This window comes from Lagenorhynchus albirostris, chromosome 9 (assembly GCF_949774975.1).
Source record: "Lagenorhynchus albirostris chromosome 9, mLagAlb1.1, whole genome shotgun sequence".
NCBI classification, from domain to species: domain Eukaryota; kingdom Metazoa; phylum Chordata; class Mammalia; order Artiodactyla; family Delphinidae; genus Lagenorhynchus; species Lagenorhynchus albirostris.
In genome coordinates, this window is record NC_083103.1 from 51,514,883 (window position 1) to 51,534,738 (window position 19,856).

The 19,856-nt window shown below is 39.8% G+C and overlaps 1 protein-coding gene across 2 annotated transcripts in view; it reads left to right on the forward strand.

The window, feature by feature from the left end:
• The window catches only part of PAAF1 (proteasomal ATPase associated factor 1), a 63,763-nt gene that overhangs the window by 35,983 nt on the left and 7,924 nt on the right, over positions 1 to 19,856 (forward strand). The window contains exons 11-13 of one of the 2 annotated variants that reach the window (XR_009542459.1): positions 2,998 to 3,080; positions 4,488 to 4,754; positions 12,667 to 12,765. Coding sequence is in view for 1 of the 2 variants with exons in the window: in XM_060159984.1 (XP_060015967.1) it covers positions 2,998 to 3,080; positions 4,488 to 4,565 (161 nt within the window). In the remaining variant the exon portion in view is untranslated. Of the gene's footprint in view, positions 1 to 2,997; positions 3,081 to 4,487; positions 4,939 to 12,666; positions 12,766 to 19,856 lie in introns of those variants that run through there. The other variant, XM_060159984.1, reaches the window with a different exon arrangement.

Below are 19,856 nucleotides of genomic sequence, written 5' to 3' on the forward strand. Positions count from 1 at the left end.
ATTTTATTTTATTCCTTTTGCTGCCATACCACACTCTTCCCTTGAAATCTCTGCAGTGTGCCCTCCATCCCCATCCTTCTGTTCAAACTGCCCTCTTGAAGGCCACCAATCATGAGCCTCTTGCTAGATCCAGTGGCCTTTTATGTGTACAGTCCTCTCTTGTCCACTAGTCCCTAAGCTTCCTTGAGGACAGGTGGCACGTCTTCTTCGTCTCTGTAGCCCCAGCTCTTGCACAGGACTGAAGAATCTCAGCAAATGTTTGTTGAATGAGTGAGTACATATGTTTCATCTTTCATGATTCTTAGTGGTAATGGATTCTGTTATGTTATTTCTTTCTTAAAACTATGAGGTCTTTTGACTTTGGTGATACTAATTAATCTCCTGATCATTCTCTTTCTCCGGTTACTGCTCCTTTCCCTGATTTCCCTGGTATTGTGCCTAGCATGATTCATGGTTTACTGTAGGTTCTCTTAATTTTTTGTTGACGTTGAATCCTTTTGCCCTTCCTAGTATTGTTGCCATCCCTAAACCAGAGATACTTCCTGAGTTCAGCCTTTGTCCTTCTACCTTTTCTTCTCCATACTTCCTCAAGGACCAACTGTTCTCATGGTGTTAGCTGTTAATGATTGGAATCCATAGCTCTAGCTCTGATCTCCTACTTAGCCTTTATTTTATTGGGCAGTTGCATGATATAGAAAAAGCATAGATTTTGGATGCAAATTGACAACCTAATCAATGAATTTATATCCTCACTCCATCACTTACTATTAGATTCAGCTCTATGAAATTCCTAATATATGGCCTTTTTTTTTTTTTTGCGGTATGTGGGCCTCTCACTGTTGTGGCCTCTCCCATTGTGGAGTGCAGGCTCAACGGCCATGGCTCACGGGCCCAGCCGCTCGGCGGCATGTGGGATCCTCCCGGACCGGGGCACGAACCCGTGTTCCCTGCATTGGCAGGCGGACTCTCAATCACTGCACCACCAGGGAAGCCCTATATGGCCATTTTTGATTTATAAAAATGGCGGTTGTATATGGTTTAATCTAATAGTCCTATGACCTTTGTAAACCACTTCACTTTTCTAAGTCTCAGTTTACTTAGAGATAAAATAGGTACTCGACATAAAGTAGACATTCTATAAGTGACAGTTTCTTCTTACTCCTGTAACTACCCCTTGCCCTATAAGCCCTCCTAAAAAGTATTTCTTCTCATCATGATCCAGTGAAAAAGCACACACTCACAAAAAGTAGAATTATGCTATAGGGAAAGATATGTGGAAGTATCAAAGGAATAATAAGTGTTACAAGAGGTTGATGGGAGGAAGGTTTTACTATATGGGGTGGTTAGAAATGGCTTCCTAGAGGGAATGGGCATAGAGCTGGGGCTTATCAAGTAGATTTGTGTATAGAAACCTGAGTGCAGAATAAGAGCTATGGTAATCAGACTTTCTTATCTCCCCTGTCAATATTTCTATATGTATCTCTAAAATATATATGAATTCTTTTTTGGAAAAGATTATTTTTAATAATAATAATGCAAGAAATGATAAATTCCTCCTGTATGCTGCTGGTTGCAGTATAGGTTAACAGATAAATTAAAATTGATTAACAGGTAATTTGGAAAGCAGTTTTACAGATTTCCAAAAAGTTTCAAATGGTTAATTAATATCTTTTGATTCTTTTCCAGGGTTCTATACAAAGTCATAATCTTAATATAGAAAAAAACCTTATGCATAAAGATATTCTTTTATGCAGTATGCTCTCAACCATGTAAGATAAAAATTTACACAGAAAAGATTGGAAAAATACATTAAAATGTGAACAGTAATTATATTTAGTGGTAGATATGGATGATTTTTTTGCTTCTGTTTCTTTACTTTTATTTTTAATATTTTTTCTTTTTGGCTGCACCGTTCAGCATATGGGATATTAGTTCCCCAAACAGGTATTGAACCTGTGCCCCCTGCATTGGGAGTGTGGAGTCTTAACCATTGGACCACCAGGGATGTCCCTGTTTCTTTATTTTTAAAGTTTTCTTCAGTGAGCACGTGCTACTTTTATATTAAATAAAACAGGAAGAAAAAGTCACCCATTCAGCAGTTTATAGATCATTCCAAGTTTCATTTGACCATACTCTTCTGAGAAAATTAAGTTTAAAAATTAGATATACTTTTATTTTCTTGGTATAACTTTTCTCCTTTGCCTGATTTATGTGGTCAAGTTTATAGATTGAAGAATAATTTGGGAGCATAGTTGTTTTATATATTTATTTATTTATTTATGTATGTATGTATGTAAGTATGACTGTGTTGGGTCTTTGTTGCTATGCGTGGGCTTTTTCTAGTTGTGGCGAGCGGGGCCTACTCTGTTGTGGTGCACGGGCTTCTCATTGCAGTGGCTTCTCGTTGCAAAGCACGGGCTCTAGGCGCACAGGCTTCAGTAGTTATGGCATGCGGACTCAGTAACTGTGGCTTGTGGGCTCTAGAGCGCAGGCTCAGTAGTTGTGGCACGTGGGCTTAGTTGCTCCACAGCGTGTGGGATCTTTGCGGACCAGGGCTCAAACCGTGTCCCTTGCATTGGCAGGTGGTTTCTTAACCACTGAGCCACCAGGGAAGTCCCGGGAGCATAGTTTTCTTAAAGAAAACATTTATACAGGCAAATTCCCTGTTAAAAATCATTGTCTAGTATAAGTTTGCAAATATATGTATAAGCCTACAGTTGCTTGCTCTGTGCCCTTAGCAGTTATTGCTAATCAAAGACAACTCTGAGCTTGCACTTGGCCTTCAGATCCTCTCAAGGCCAGCATTTTAGGCAGTCACTGTAGGTCCTCATATTTGGCCCACATAATGAGTCCTGTCTACCATTCTGTGTCTTAGGACAATCTTCTTTAGGCTAGTGATGTACAGAAATAAACTAAAATGTTGAGGGGTTTGTTTTTTTTTTAACTTTGCATGCAGCTTTCTCTTCAGTTATCTTAAGTTTTCTTTCTGCCTTTTAGGTGATGGAAGCTGTTTCATTGTCCAGCAAGACTTAGACTATGTCATTGAGCTCACTGGGGCAGACTGTGACCCTGTGTACAAGGTACAGACCTGAGAGGAGACCAGGCCTGGGTGATTCTTACCTGGGACCTAGAGCTTTTGAGGGGACTGAATCCAGATACTTTGTGGTTATTAGGGGTAATACAATACTAAGGGGTGGGATAGGAAGAAATAATTTTGAGTCAGAAGTGACTTCATCACTTACTGGCTCTGGAAACTTAAAAAATCACTTTACCTCCTCAGTCTGTCAATTTGTCTGTAAAATGAGGATAACAGTGAGATAATGCATATGAAATTTCTTTGTATATTTTAAATATTCTGTAAACATTAGCTATTATTACTATTGTTGTTATTATTATTATTTAAGTTCAAGACTGATTTGGTTAGAGTGAAAAGAGAAAAATGAAAGGGGAAAGAATATTTGTTGACCAGACATTGTTCTAGATGTTTTTACATATATTATCTTATTTAATAGTTGTTATCATCTCTTGAGATATAATATTATTATTCCTATTTTTTCTTATAATTTAAAAAAATTTTATAATTAATGCATACTTATAAAAATTCAAACAATACAGACTGGTACAGACTTCAAAGTCTGCTTTAAGACTTTTTTGGTTCCACTCTTTCCTGAAGTAACTAGCATTAATAGTTTGACATGTATCTTTTAAGACTGTTTTTGGAGAATTTGCACTTACATCTTTGTGTATTTATGTAAATAATATAGTTTTGTCTTTACTTTGTACATAATTGGGATCATTCTATATGTATTGCTCTATGACTTGGGTTATTTTACATGACATTTTGGAACTCTTTCCAGACAAATGAATATATAATAGATACATTTCATTTTTTAAAATTCCTGCATATTGTTCTGTCTTGTGAATTAACGTATCATTTTCGTTTTACAAATGAAGAAATGGGCCCAGAGGGGTTGAGAAAGTTGCTCTAGGTCATGCAGCTACATATTAGCAAACCTGTGATTAAGCTAACTTCAGAAATCATGCCATTTCCATTAAATTAGTGGTGCTTAGCCTTCTTTGAGTCTCAGACTACTTGGAGAATTTGATGAAATCCTCCTCAGAAAAAAAAAAAAGGCACATTTTGAGAACTCCTTTGCATATAATTTTATGAGGTTCAAGGATACCCAGGCCTTTCTGTGGACCATCTGCTCCCCCAGTACACACTGTCTGCGCTAAACCATGCACAATGCTAGTGGGTTTGTTCTCCACTTGGCCACTTAGTTTCTCTGTTCTGTAGTCATGAGCCCCCTTGATTCTGGCCAGCTATTTTTTTTTTAATATATGTCATGGATGTAAGTCTTGTCTTTGGAGTCAATAAAGCTTCTTCTCAGACTCATTTGTACTAGTAGGGGTCAATGACAAGGCTCTATTTTTTTGAAATGGAAGAATCCCGGGCTTCCTTTCAGCTATGAACTCTTGTGTTTCAGGTAGCCACATGGGAGAAGCAGATCTACACGTGTTGTCGAGATGGTCTTGTGCGACGCTATCAGCTCTCTGACCTCTGACCCCTTGGGAAGAGGAGTCCCAGTTAATGAAAAAGATTGACTCTGACCAGCAGTGAGCAGAAACATCATCAAGGACCATGGAAGGACCATGGGTGCCCTTTATTGTATTGGGTACCCTTTGGAAGAAACAAAAAGTCAGCTGCATTGGCCCATGTGGAGCTATCATTCCATGACAGGACCCACTTTGAAGTGAGTAAGAAGCTCACATTTGTTCGCTGCATTTGTCCCAGCTTCTCCCTTAAACTCACCCCAGCAACATAGGACAAGGATATGGATGCTTATAGTTTGTCACACTGATTGTGTTAAATGTTTACAAGGACTGGAGGACTGAAGCCTGTTCTCTGGAGGAAATAAAGAAAATATGTTTGGAGGAGTCTGAATTTGAGAATCTTTGTTAAATACTCCTGCTCTAGCAAAATGTCAGTCACTGGTGATGGGATTCCCTTCTCAGGCACTTCCTGTTATCCTGGCTGTAGGGTAGGACTACTTGACAGTAGCAGTAAATATCCCATACGCAACCTGGGAAAGATTCTTAGACAGGTAGGGTAACCAACCTTCCCAGTTTTCCTCGGACTGAGGGGTTTTGCCTTCTATCCCAGGCAAACTGATATGATTGGTCACCCTTAATACAGGTGATGAAGTTGAATCATATAATTGTAAAGGCAGCGGCTGTCAAAGTGTGGTCCCTTTGGACCACATAACAGCTGTATCCGATCACCTGGGAACTTGTTAGAAATAGAAATTCTTGGAAACCACCGCCCCCCCCCCCCCCCGACCCTTTCAGACTTAAATCAGAAATTCTATGGATGGGGCCCACAATCAGTATTTTAACAAGACTCCCAGGTGATTCTGATTCTTGAGACCTAGAGAAAAAAATGGTGAAGGGCAATTTCATCATAGATGGAACTCAGGGCTCAAGGGATGGCCCGGCTGGTCTATAGGAGATGAGGCTGGAGAGGTTGACAGGGTCCAAATAGTGAACGGCCTTGAATGCCAGGTAAGGAGCTTGAACTTCACTTGATTGGCTATGGGGAACCACAGAAGGGTTTTAAGCAAGGATACAACATGGTCACCTCTTTTTTTTCCTTAGACATAAAAATGGAATCATAATGTATGTATTCCATGATTTATTTTCACTTAGTATCTCTGAGTTCTTTCCATCTTAGTACATTTAGACGTTCCTCAATTTTTTTTTTTATTTATTTTTGGCTGTGCTGAGTCCTTGCCGCTGTGCATGGGCTCTCTCTAGTTGTAGCGAGCGGGGGCTACTCTTCGTTGCGGTGTGTGTACTTCTCATTGCAGTGGCTTCTCTTATTGCAGATCACAGGCTCTAGGCACGTGGGCTTCGGTAGTTGTGGAACACGGGCTCTAGAGCACAGGCTCCATACTTGTGGCACATGGGCTTAGTTGCTCCGTGGCATGTGGGATCTTCCCGGACCAGGGCTCGAACCCATGTGCCCTGCATTGGCAGGCGGATTCTTAACCACTGCACCACCAGGGAAGTCCAGACCTTCCTCATTCTTTTTCTTTTTGAATTTTATTTTATTTATTTTTTATACAGCAGGTTCTTATTAGTCATCAATTTTATACACATCAGTGAATACATGTCAATCCCAATCGCCCAATTCAGCAGACCACCACACCCACCCCCCACCGCTTTCCCCTCTTGGTGTCCATATGTTTGTTCTCTACATCTGTGTCTCAATTTCTGCCCTGCAAACCGGTTCATCGGTACCATTTTTCTAGGTTCCACGTATATGCGTTAATATACGGTATTTTTTTTTCTCTTTCTGACTTACTTCACTCCGTATGGCAGTCTCTAGATACATCCATGTCTCAACAAATGACCCGACTTCATTGCTTTTTATGGCTGAGTAATATTCCATTGTATATATGTACCACATCTTCTTTATCCATTCGTCTGTCAGTGGGCATTTAGGTTGCTTCCATGACCTGGCTATTCTAAATAGTGCTGCAATGAACATTGGGTGCATGTGTCTTTTTGAATTATGGTTTTCTCTGGGTATATGCCCAGTAGTGGGATTGCTGGATCATATGGTAATTCTATTTTTAGTTTGTTAAGGAACCTCCATACTGTTCTCCATAGTGGCTGTATCAATTTACATTCCCACCAACAGTGCAAGAGGGTTCCCTTTTCTCTGCACCCTCTCCAGCATTTGTTGTTTGTAGATTTTCTGCTGACGCCCATTCTAACTGGTGTGAGGTGATACCTCATTGTAGTTTTGATTTGCATTTCTCTAATAATTAGTGATGTTGAGCAGCTTTTCATGTGCTTCTTGACCATCTGTATGTCTTCTTTGGAGAAATGTCTATTTAGGTCTTCTTCCCATTTTTGGATTGGGTTGTTTGTTTTTTTAATATTGAGCTGCATGAGCTGTTTATATATTTTAGAGATTAATCCTTTGTCCGTTGATTCATTTGCAAATATTTTCTCCCATTCTGAGGGTTGTCTTTTCATCTTGTTTATGGTTTCCTTTGCTGTGCAAAAGCTTTGAAGTTTCATTAAGTGCCATTTGTTTATTTATTTTTTTTCATTTGTTTATTTTTGTTTTTATTTCCATTACTCTAGGAGGTGGATCAAAAAAGATCTTGCTGTGTTTTATGTCAAAGAGTGTTCTTCCTATGTTTTCCTCTAAGAGTTTTATAGTGTCTGGTCTTATACTTAGGTCTCTAATCCATTTTGAGTTTATTTTTGTGTATGGTGTTAGGGAGTGTTGTAATTTCATTCTTTTACATGTAGCTGTCCAGTTTTCCCAGCAGTTATTGAAGAGACTGTCTTTTCTTTTCCCAGCAGTTATTGAAGAGACTGTCTTTTCTTTTCCCAGCAGTTATTGAAGAGACTGTCTTTTCTCCATTGTATATCCTTGCCTCCTTTGTCATAGATTAGTTGACCATAGGTGCATGGCTTTATCTCTGGGCTTTCTATCTTGTTCCATTGATCTATATTTCTGTTTTTGTGCCAGTACCATATTGTCTTGATTACTGTAGCTTTGTAGTATAGTCTGAAGTCAGGGAGTCTGATTCCTCCAGCTCTGCTTTTTTCCCTCAAGACTGCTTTGGCTATTCGAGGTCTTTTGTGTCTCCATACAAATTTTAAGATTTTTTGTTCTGGTTCTCTAAAAAATGCCATTGGTAATTTGATAGGGATTGCACTGAATCTGTAGATTGCTTTGTGTAGTATAGTCATTTTCACAATATTGATTCTTCCAATCCAAGAACATGGTATATCTCTCCATCTGTTGGTATCATCTTTGATTTCTTTCATCAGTGTCTTAAGAGTTTTCTGCATACAGGTCTTTTGTTTCCCTAGGTAGGTTTATTCCTAGGTATTTTATTCTTTTTGTTGCAGTGGTAAATGGGAATGTTTCCCTAATTTCTCTTTCAGAGTTTTCATCATTAATATATAGGAATGCAAGAGATTTCTGTGCATTCATTTTGTATCCTGCAACTTTACCAAATTTGTTGATTAGCTCTAGTAGTTTTCTGTTGGCATCTTTAGGATTCTCTATGTATAGTATCATGTCATCTGCAAACAGTGACAGTTTTACTTCTTCTTTTCCAATTTGTATTCCTTTTATTTCTTTTTCTTCTCTGATTGCCATGGCTAGGACTTCCAAAACTATGTTGAATAATAGTGGTGAGAGTGGACATCCTTGTCTTGTTCCTGATCTTAGAGGAAATGCTTTCAGTTTTTGACCATTGAGAATGATGTTTGCTGTGGGTTTGTCATATATGGCCTTTATTATGTTGAGGTAGGTTCCCTCTATGCCCACTTTCTGGAGAGTTTTTATCATAAATCGGTGTTGAATTTTGTCAAAAGCTTTTTCTGCATCTATTGAGATGATCATATGGTTTTTATTCTTCGATTTGTTAATACGGTGTATCACATTGATTGATTTTCGTATATTGAAGAGTCCTTGCATCCCTGGGATAAACCCCACTTGATCATGGTGTATGATCCTTTTAATGTGTTGTTGGATTCTGTTTGCTCGTATTTTGTTGAAGATTTTTGCATCTATATTCATCAGTGATATTGGTCTGTAATTTTCTTTTTTTTTGTAGTATCTTTGTCTGGTTTTGGTATCAGGGTGATGGTGGCCTCATAGAATGAGTTTGGGAATGTTCCTTCCTCTGCAATTTTTTGGTAGAGTTTGAGACCGATGGGTGTTAGCTCTTCTCTAAATGTTTAATAGAATTCACCTGTGAAGCCATCTGGTCCTGGACTTTCGTTTGTTGAAAGATTTCTAATCACAGTTTCAATTTCATTACTTGTGATTGATCTGTTCATATTTTCTATTTCTTCCTGGTTCACTCTTGGAAGTTTATACCTTTCTAAGAATTTGTCCATTTCTTCCAGGTTGTCCATTTTATTGGCATAGAGTTGCTTGTAGTAGTCTCTTAGGATGCTTTGTATTTCTGTGATGTCTGTTGTAACTTCTCCTTTTTCATTTCTGATTTTATTGATTGGAGTCCTCTCCCTCTTTTTCTTCATGAGTCAGGCTAATGGTTTATCAATTTTGTCTTCTCAAAGAACCAGCTTTTAGCTTTATTGATCTTTGCTATTGTTTTCTTTGTTTCTGTTGCATTTATTTCTGCTCTGATTTTTATGATTTCTTTCCTTGTGCTAACTTTGGGTTTTGTTTGTTCTTCTTTCTCTAGTTCCTTTAGGTGTAAGGTTAGATTGTTTATTTGAGATTTTTCTTATTTCTTGAGGTAGGCTTGTATAGCTATAAACTTCCCTCTTAGAACTACTTTCGCTGCATCCCACAGGCTTTGGATCATCGTGGTTTCATTGTCATTTGTCTTTAGGTGTTTTTTGATTTCCTCTTTGATTTCTTCAGTGATCTCTTGGTTATTTAGTAACATATTGTTTAGCCTCCATGTGTTTGTGTTTTTTACGTTTTTTTCCCTGTAATTCATTTCTAATCTCATAGCTTTGTGGTCAGAAAAGATGCTTGATATGATTTCAATTTTCTTAAGTTTACTGAGGCTTCATTTGTGACCCAAGATGTGATCTATCCTGGAGAAAGTTCTGTGTGCACTTGAGAAGAAAGTGTAATCTGCTGTTTTTGGATGGAATGTCCTATAAATATCAATTAAATCTATCTGGTCTGTCGTGTCATTTAAAGCTTCTGTTTCCTTATTTATTTACTTTTTGGATGATCTGTCCGTTGGTGTAAGTGTGGTGTTAAAATCCCCACTATTATTGTGTTACTGTCAATTTCCTCTTTTATAGCTGTTAGCAGTTGCCTTATGTATTGAGGTGCTCCTATGTTGGGTTCATATATATTTATAATTGTTATATCTTCTTCTTGGATTGATCCCTTGATCATTATGTAGTGTCCTTCCTTGTCTCTTGTAATATTCTTTATTTTAAAGTCTATCTTATCTGATGTGAGTATTGCTACTCCAGCTTTCTTTTGATTTCCATTTGCGTGGATTATCTTTTTCCATCTCCTCACTTTCAGTCTGTATGTGTCCCTAGGTCTGAAGTGGGTCTCTTGTAGACAGCATATAGATGAGTCTTATTTTTGTATCCATTCAGCAAGCCTGTGTCTTTTGGTTGGAGCATTTAAACCATTCACGTTTAAGGTAATTATCGATATGTATGTTCCTATGACCATTTTCTTAATTGATTTGGGTTTGTTTTTGTGGGTCCTTTTCTTCTCTTGTGTTTCCCACTTAGAGAAATTCCTTTAGCATTTGTTGTAGGGCTGGTTTGGTGGTGCTGAATTCTCTTAGCTTTTGCTTGTCTGTAAAGCTTTTGATTTCTCCATCGAATCTGAATGAGATCCTTGTGGGGTAGAGTAATCGTGGTTGTAGGTTCTTCCCTTTCATCACTTTAAGTATATCATTCAACTCCCTTCTGGCTTGTAGAGTTTCTGCTGAGGAATCAGCTGTTGACCTTATGGGAGTTCCCTTGTATGTTATTTGTTGTTTTTCCCTGGCTGCTTTCAATAATTTTTCTTTGTCTTTAATTTTTGCCAGTTTGATTACTACGAGTCTTGGCGTGTTTCTCCTTGGGTTTATGCTGTATGGGACTCGCTGCGCTTCCTGGACTTGGGTGGCTATTTCCTTTCCCATGTTAGGGAAGTTTTCGACTATAATCTCTTCAAATATTTTCTCGGGTCCTTTCTCTCTCTCTTCTCCTTCTGGGACCCCTATAATGCGAATGTTGTTGTGTTTAATGTTGTCCCATAGGTCTCTTAGGCTGTCTTCGTTTCTTTTCATTCTGTTTTCTTTATTCTGTTCCGCAGCAGTGAATTCCACCCTTCTGTCTTCCAGGTCACTTATCTGTTCTTCTGCCTCAGTTATTCTGCTATTGATTCCTTCTAGTGTAGTTTTCATTTCAGTTATTGTATTGGTCATCTCTGTTTGTTCTTTAATTCTTCTAGGTGTTTGTTAAACATTTCTTGCATCTTCTCGACCTTTGCCTCTATCCTTTTTCCGAGGTCCTGGATCATCTTCACTATCATTATTCTGAATTCTTTTTCTGGAAGGTTGCTTATCTCCACTTCATTTAGTTGTTTTTCTGGGGTTTTATCTTGTTCCTTCATGTGGTACATAGCCCTCTGCCTTTTCATCTTGTCTGTCTTTCTGTGAATGTGGTTTTTGTTCCACAGGCTGCAGGACTGTAGTTCTTCTTGCTTCTGCTGTCTGCCCTCTGGTGGATGAGGCTATCTGAGAGGCTTGTGCCAGTTTCCTGGTGGGAGGGACTGGTGATGGGTAGAGCTGGCTGTTGCTCTGGTGGGCAGAGCTCAATCCTTCATTCTTTTTAATAATTTCCAAAGTTTGGACTTCCCTTATGGTACAGTGGTCAAGACTCTGCACTTCCACTGCAGGGGGCATGGGTTCGATCCCTGGTCGGGGAATTAAGATCCCGCATGCTGTGTGGCATGGTCATTCATTTCCAGAGTATGAATACCATATCAATTACATTATTAGAGAAAAGCAACCCTTGTGCTGGGCCATGTAGGCTAAGATCAGGATTTATTTAAAAGAAGAAGGTAATTCCTAGCTGGGGTAATATTATGGTTTACAGAGTTCTTAAAGGCTGGTGGTAGGGAGTTCCCTGGTGGCCTAGTGTTGGGATTCCGGGCCTTTGGTGCTGTGGCCCAGGTTCAGTCCCTGGTCAGGGTACTGAGATCCTCTAAGCCACACAGCACAGCCAAAAAAAAAAAAAAAGGCTAGTGGTGAGACTCAACGAGATCTAGTGATTTGCCAAGGGTCATAGAGAGTAGGAAATTGAACACAGTTTATCTTAACTTTAAATCCCATATTTTCCTTCTGGTTGCTTTTGCCTAAACCAAATCGAAAATAAAATAGTATAATTCATTGAGTATCTACTGGGTATCTACTCTGTTCTAGGTACTGTATGTAAATATTTAATCCTCATAACACTATTAAAAAGGAAATGGTATTATTCCTGTCTAAAGGATAAAGAGGGACTTTCCTGGTGGCACAGTGGTTAAGAATCCACCTGCCAATGCAGGGGACACGGGTTCGAGCCCTGGTCTGGGAAGATCCCACATGCTGCGGAGCAACGAAGCCTATGCGCCACAACTACTGAGCCTGCACTCTAGAGCCCGTGGGCCACACTGCTGAGCCCGTGTGCCACAACTACTGAAGCCTGCGTGCCTAGAGCCCGTGCTCCACAACAAGAGAAGCCACCGCAATGAGAAGCCTGTGCGGCACAATGAAGAGTAGCCCCCGCTCTCCACAACTAAATTAAAAACTGAGGCTCAAGGAATTAAGTACCAGAGCCTTGATTTGGACCTTGCTCAGTCTGTCTCCAAGGTCCATGCTCTTTCTACTATACCATGTGGTCACAAGACCTCTGGGACTAGAGCAGTTTCATTCAAGGAGTGATTTGTGATAGGGTCAGGTAGACCCAAACGGACCTATTCCAGAGCTCAGAAACATTGAATCCTAGGAGGTCCAGGTAGAACCTCTAAGAAGTCAGACTTACAAAAAAGGATGAGGAAGAATATAGCTAAGTTCACACAAGTATGTCTCTGAGTTCCCATTCCAGGACTCGTTCTTCTCCATTGCCATCATATTTACAAGCCCCTTTTCACAGGTCTCCAGAGTTGACAACCTGATTGTGATAGATGCAGTAACCCTTGACAGCTGTCCTGAAGTCCAGACCCAAACAGAAGGAGCAAAGGCTAGCTCTCAGGTACCCCAAAGCCTTATCTACTGTGAATGGAATAATCCCCAGTTTGCAGCAGGCAAAGCTTTTTTTTCCTTTTGGGTTGAGGAATGCATTCTGGGTAAGGAAGGGTTGACAACCCCCATCTGCAGCACTGCAGGCCCAGGGAAGCTCTGTGCTAGACCTTGTTTCTTGGCTTTCAGATGCCCCCTTGTGACTTCTTGTGAGAAGTGCCTCTGTTTCTCAGTCCTGAGAAGTTGGCAGTGGCAGCAGCTATTGAGCATATACTGTGTGCCAGGCACAGTCCTCACAATAGTGTTGCAAAGCAAAGGTTTATTTTTCTTGAACAAGTCTCTTTGTGGATATATTTTATATATTTTTCTAATTTACTTTTTATTTTGAAATAATTTCAAACTTGCAGAAAAGCTGTAAGAATAGTTCAGAGGATTCAAGTATATTCCCACCCAGATCTCCCAGTTGTTAACTTCTTATGTTTGCTTTATCATCCTCTCTCTCCCTCTTTCTTTATATATATATATATAGATATATTTTTTACACAGGTTATATATGCTGTATATAGTTTTTCTGAATCACTTGTGAGTAATACACAAATTTTATGTCCTCTTACCTTTAAATACTTCAGTATGCATTTGCTGAAATCAAGGACACTCCTGCATAACCACAGTACATCTGTCAAAACAAGGAAACCCTCATTGATACTATACTATCATCCAGTTTGCCAGCCCCATTCAAGTTTTGCTGGTTGTCCCAACAATGTCCTTTACAATCACTCTTTCCTTTGTGGTCCAGGGTCTAATGCAGGATCATACGTTGCATTTATTTGCCTTCTGTCTGGAGTACTTCCTCAGTATTTCCTTTTATAACCCTGATATTTTTGAAATGTAGGCCACTTTGGGTTTGTCTGATGCTTCCTCATGATTAGATTTAGGTTATGTATTTGGGCAAGAATACTCCCGATGTGATTCTCCATCCTAAGAGCATGGTATTGGGAGCCGCACAATGTCGATTTGTCTCATTACTGGTGATGTTAACCTTTTGTTTTGTTTTTTGAGACATAATTCACAAACCATAAAATTCACCCTTTTAAAGTATGCAATTTGGTGGTTTTTAGTATATTCACAAGGTCGTGCAGCCATCACCACCAATGCCAGAACATTTCATCACCCCAGAAAGAAACCCCATATACTTCAACAGTCACTCCCCGTGCCCCAGCCCTGGCAACCACTAATCAGATGACTCTCTGTCTGTGGATTTGCCTATTCTGGATGTTTTATATAGATGGAATATTATATGTGGCCTTTTGTGTCTGGCTTCTTTCACTTAGCATAAAGTTTTCAAGGTTCATCCATGTTGTAGCATGCATCAGTACGTCATTCTTTTTTGTTGTCAAGTAATAGCCCACTTGTAACGGTTAATTTTATTTGTCGGGCTTCCCTGGTGGCTCAGTGGTTCAGAATCCGCCTGCCAATGCAGGGAACACGGGTTCGAGCCCTGGTCTGGGAGGATCCCACATGCTGCGGAGCAACTAAGCCCGTGTGCCACAACTACTGGGCCTGCGCTCTAGAGCCCGCAAGCCACAACTACTGAGCCTGTGTGCCACAACTACTGAAGCTCGCATGCCTAGAGCCCATGCTCCACAGCAGGGGAAGACACTGCAATGAGAAGCCAGCGCACTACAACCAAGAGTAGCCCCCACTCGCTGAAACTAGGGAAAGCCCACGTGCAGCAACGAAGACCCAATGCAGCCAAAAATAAATATAAATAAATTTATTAAAAAAAAATTTTATTTGTCAGTGTGACTGAGCCATGTTGCCCAGATATTTGGTCAAACATTCTGGATGTTTCTGTGTTTTTTGGATGACACTGACATTTAAATCAGTAGACTTTGAGTAAAGCAGATTACCTTCTATAATGTAAGGCCTCATCCAATCAGTTGAAGGCCTTAATAGAGAAAGACTGACCTCCCCCAAGCAAGAAGGAATTCTACCAAAGGATTGCCTTTGGACTCAAACTGCAACTGTTCCCTGGGTCTCCTGCTGTACCACAGGCCTACCCTGCAGATTTTGGACTCTTCAAGTCTCCATAATTGCATGAGCCAATTCCTTAAAATAAATCTCTCTACACACACACACAACACACGCACACACATCTTATTGTCTCTGTTTCCCTGGAGAACCCTAATACACCATTGTATGGATATACTACAGTTTTTTCATCCATTCATCAGATGATAGACATTTAGATTGTTTTCACTTTTTAGCTATTATGGATAATGCTGCTGTGAACATTCGTGTACAGGTTTTTTTGTGAACATATATTTTTAGTTCTATTGGGTATATACTTAACAGTGGAACTGCTTGGTCATATGGTAACTCTATGTTTAATGTTTTGAGAGACTGCCAACTATTTTCCAAAGTGGCTGCACCATTTTACATTCCCACCAGCAATGTATAAGTGTTCTGCTTTCTCCATGTCCTTGCCAATGCTTGTTTTTGTCCATCCTTTTCATTTTAGTCAGCCAATGTTAACTCAGTTAAAATGGTATCTACCAGGTTTCTCCACAGCAAAGTTAATAAGTATTTTGGGGGGAGCTACTTTGAGAGTATATAAATATCCTATTCCTCATCAATCTTGTATGAACTAGTTTTAGTATTCTTTAATAATTTCTGTCTGAATTAGTTAATCCTATGATAATTGCCAAATGGTAATTTTCTAATTCCATTATTCTTTTTACATTTATAATCAGCATTCTACTGTAAGGAAGAACTTTCCCTTCTCCCTCATTTATACATTCATTCACTCATTCATTCGTCAGATATATTATTATAGATTACTCATGGATTCATCTTTTATTCTATGGATTATAATCCGTTATTACTATTATTTATTTTGCTATTTAGAGTGTCCCATTTGGGTCAATGGGAGCTCCTTCAAGCTGGATCCTGTGTCCTTTGACATGTTTCCATCATTCTTTGAGCACTTCCATATTCTCTGGTACAACAAGATATTCAAGCCTCAACTTATACTTTCTAGTCCCAGCCCTGGAATCAGTTGTTTGTCTAAATAGCCCTGGTTCCTTTTAGTGGAGAATAGTATTCAGAAACCAAAACCTGGGCAATAATATGCTCTTTACTAGTGGGGTATTATTGCTTCTTGGCCCTATCAGTAGATAGTACATATACACATCTCTCTTTCTGCAGCCATCATTCTATATATATATTAAAAATCATGCATTCACACTGATGTCACCAATTCCAATCCAGCTCCACCTTTTACATATTTACCTCTTTTCTCCAACAATGAGAAGCTTCACTCTCATAATTCTTAGTATATTCACTTATTTGCTCAATACCTCTGTGAGTAACCAATCTTCCAGCCACACAGGCCACACAGGCCATCTCCTCCCCTTTTACTATGGCCTTTGCACACCTGGTGTCCCTCAGATAGAGTCGCCTCCTTCCTCTCCATTCACCTCAGCCAGTCCCAGACTAAGCAAGGCCTTCCCCCAACCCTCTGAGTTTAATTTTTAACAACACTTTTTTCTGGCAATAAGAGTAAAACAGGTAATTCTCTGGCAGTCCAGTGGTTAGGATTCGGCACTTTCACTGTGGGGGGCCCGGGTTCGATCCCCGGTTGGGGAAGTAAGATCCTGCAAGCTGTGTGGCTAAAAAAAAAAGAGAGAGAGTAAAACAAATGGCCAATACACAAGAAAAAATATTCAATTTAAGTAATTAAATAAAAATGCAAATTAAATACATAAGAAAGCTCAGAAATGCAAAAAAATATAAAGAGTAATTCCATATTTTCACTTTATAACTAGGCAATTGTAGCTAAGAAATAACTGTTTTAAGGTCATAAAACTAGTAGCTAACAGATAGGATTTGGCTCTGAGTCTACTGCCTCAATGCTGAGGGAGCATCTTCTATGTGATGCGTGCTTTTGTATAGTTTTATTTAATATTTTCACACCAACCCTGTGGTGGAGTTCATGTTAACCCCATTTATTCAAGGAAACTTAGACTTGGGGCCATTAAGTAAACTTGCTTCAGGTCGCACAAATGGCATGTGAATACAGCAACATCAAGATATGGTCACTCTGGAATGGATAAAGAAGATATGGTACATATATACAATGGAATATTACTCAGCCATAAAAAGGAACGAAATTGGGTCATTTGTAGAGATGTGGATGGATCTAGAGACTGTCATACAGAGTGAAGTAAGTCAGAAAGAGAAAAACAAATATCGCATATATGTGTAATCTAGAAAAATGGTGAACCAGTTTGCAGGGCAGAAATAGAGACACAGATGTAGAGAACAAACGTATGGACACCAAGGGGGGAAAGTGGCGGGGCGGTGGTGGTGGTGGTGTGATGAATTGGGAGACTGGGATTGACATGCATACACTGATGTGTATAAAATGGATAACTAATAACCTGATGTATAAAAAAATAAAAGGTAGGGTCACTTTGACCAGTCAACTCACCCAAAACCTACACTTTACTTCTTAGCTTTTTAATTGATTTCTCTGTCCTTTGGCCCAACTCCAAAAGAGTGTTTTACCACTTCCAGATATACCTAAATATACCTAAAATAGATCTTTTGCCTCAAGTAATATGCAAGATCTACTTTAAGGCAGGCCCTCCTCTGTGATAGTGTGGCTTCAGAGGACCCAGGGAAGTTCTTAAATATCTCAGTCATTAGTATCTGAAGTGCCATCAGGGAACTATCAAGATTTTCCATCCACAGTTAGAGATGAGGTTTAAAATGTAGCACCCCTCTTTTCCCTGTATGACTGATAACTGATCCTTTCTTAAGAATACGTTTCCATTTGAGAGGAGTAAGAAGCTAAGTACTTAGAGAATGTACTCCTGAGGAAGAAGGAGGAGGAGAGGAAGGGCTGTAGTGGGGCGCTGGCCCAGGGATCGACCAGTGGAACAATAATCCAGATACAAACCCATGCATATATGTAACATTTGTATATAACACAGCAGTCATACAGATTTGTGGGGAAACAATGGACTGTTGAATAAATGGTTCTGGGATAGTGGGATGTCTAAAAGAAAAAAACAATACCTACCTGGCACCATAAACAGAAAAATAAGTTCTAGGTGGATTAAAGGTTTTAAAGTAAAATGGACTTTTGGAAGAATATGTAGGTGAAGATCTTTATGACCTTGTATAGGGAATATTTCTTAAACTAGACACAAAAAGATAACCAAAAAGGAACAGATTGATAAATTTGACCCCATTTAAAAAAATGGTAAAAAGACAAGCTCCAAGATGGAAGGGGTTTGTATTTTATATTATCAACAAAGAAACATAAAGAGTCACAAATCAATTTGTAAAAAAAGAATAGCCCAGTAGAAAAATGGACAAAAGATGTAAATAGGCATTTCACAATGAGGAAAAATAATTGCAAATAAAAATGAAAAGACCTCCACCAAGAAATGCAAATTAAAATCCACAGTGGGATGCTATTTCACACCTATATTGGCAACCATTTGAAAATTTGACAACAAGAATTGGTGAGAATGTGGATCAAAAAGGAACTCTCACACACCGCTATTTTGCCATTGTAAATTAGAATCACCACATCAGAAAACTGTCTGATATTACCTTGCGGAGTTGACACACATGCCCAAATGTTCAGGATCAGCAGAGAATGTGATACAACCTCTGTGAAGACAAGTCACACACACACACACACACATACACACACACACACACACATGCACAAACACATACCATTTGCATAAATGATACCATTTATATAAAGTTTAAAAATATGAAAAGGTAAATATGTTGTTTTGGATACATGCAGTGGTATGTGGAGCTGGCTGTGCCAACTTGGGAGAAATTGGCAAATGCTACAAATCAGAGCTATTTTTTTCCTTCTGGTGAGCCTGTTAAACATTTAGCAGTACACCATCAGATACATGCGTAGTAGTAAAATGATAAAGAAACGCAAGAGAATAATAAACAGGGAGGGGCACACAGGGGCAGCAGTCCTTCAATAACAAATGTTCTAATGCTGCTCTTTCTTGCATGTAAACTATTTCATAAGAAAAAAAAGAATGAGTAGGAGTTAGCTGGGCCAAGCAAGGGTTGGTGGTGGGTTTGGTGGGAAGGGTCTGGGTAGAGGTGGCAGCATAGGTGAATGGGAGAGAATGGTTAGCTGGGCATCTGCAAGTGCTGTAGTGAATTCTGACGAGCGGGTGAAGTGTGAGAAGTGAGAGCAGACAGGAGGGAGCAGATCACTGAGCACCTGTGTGCCAGGATAAACGGCTTGCATTAACTCTGGGCAGTGTTATGGAGCCCAAGCTCGCTCTGCTCACCACACGACAGGCCAATAAATGGGGAGACCAGTTGTTGGGGCAGGAATAACGACTTTAATTGGAAAGCCAGCAGACCGAGAATATGGCAGACTAGTGTCTCAAAAAACCATCTTCCTCAGTACAAATTTGGGCTCCTTTCACACAGAGGAAGGGGAGAGTGGGGGCCCACTGCGATGCCTATCAATGGTTGAGCGGGACTGCTATTGGTCGCGCCTGCCCTGCCCTTATTACAAGTGGAGTGAGGTCTCGGCAGGGTAGAGACAAGGTGGCAGGACAGTGAGGAAGTCGTGGTGACCTTGCTGAAAGATGAAAGCCCAAGCAAGGTCATAGCTAGGAGGAGGATGAGCAGAGGAGGAGCTCGAGAGACGTCTAGGAGGTAAAATGGTCTGAGCTTGGTGACTGCGTGCAGGATGTGAGTGGGAAACCACACTGCTGCCCTCAAGGAGGTGGAGTGGAACTCCCCACTCTTTAAGGGTGGACTGTGAAATGACTTCCTTCGAAAGAGTACAATCCAGAAATGGGGAAATTAAAGTAACTTTACAGGGGAGAAATCTGACAAACACTACCTCAGCAGGTGAGCAAGGTCAGCTTTGACAGTGATAAGTCATGGTGATGGTACCTTTGACCTGATGGCATGAGGATGACACTTTACCTCTGTGGTCTTCCTTCCAAAGCACCCCAACCCCAGTCTAAATCATAAGAAAAACATCAAACAAATCCCAACTGAGAGACAGTCTGCAAAATACCTGACCAGTACTCC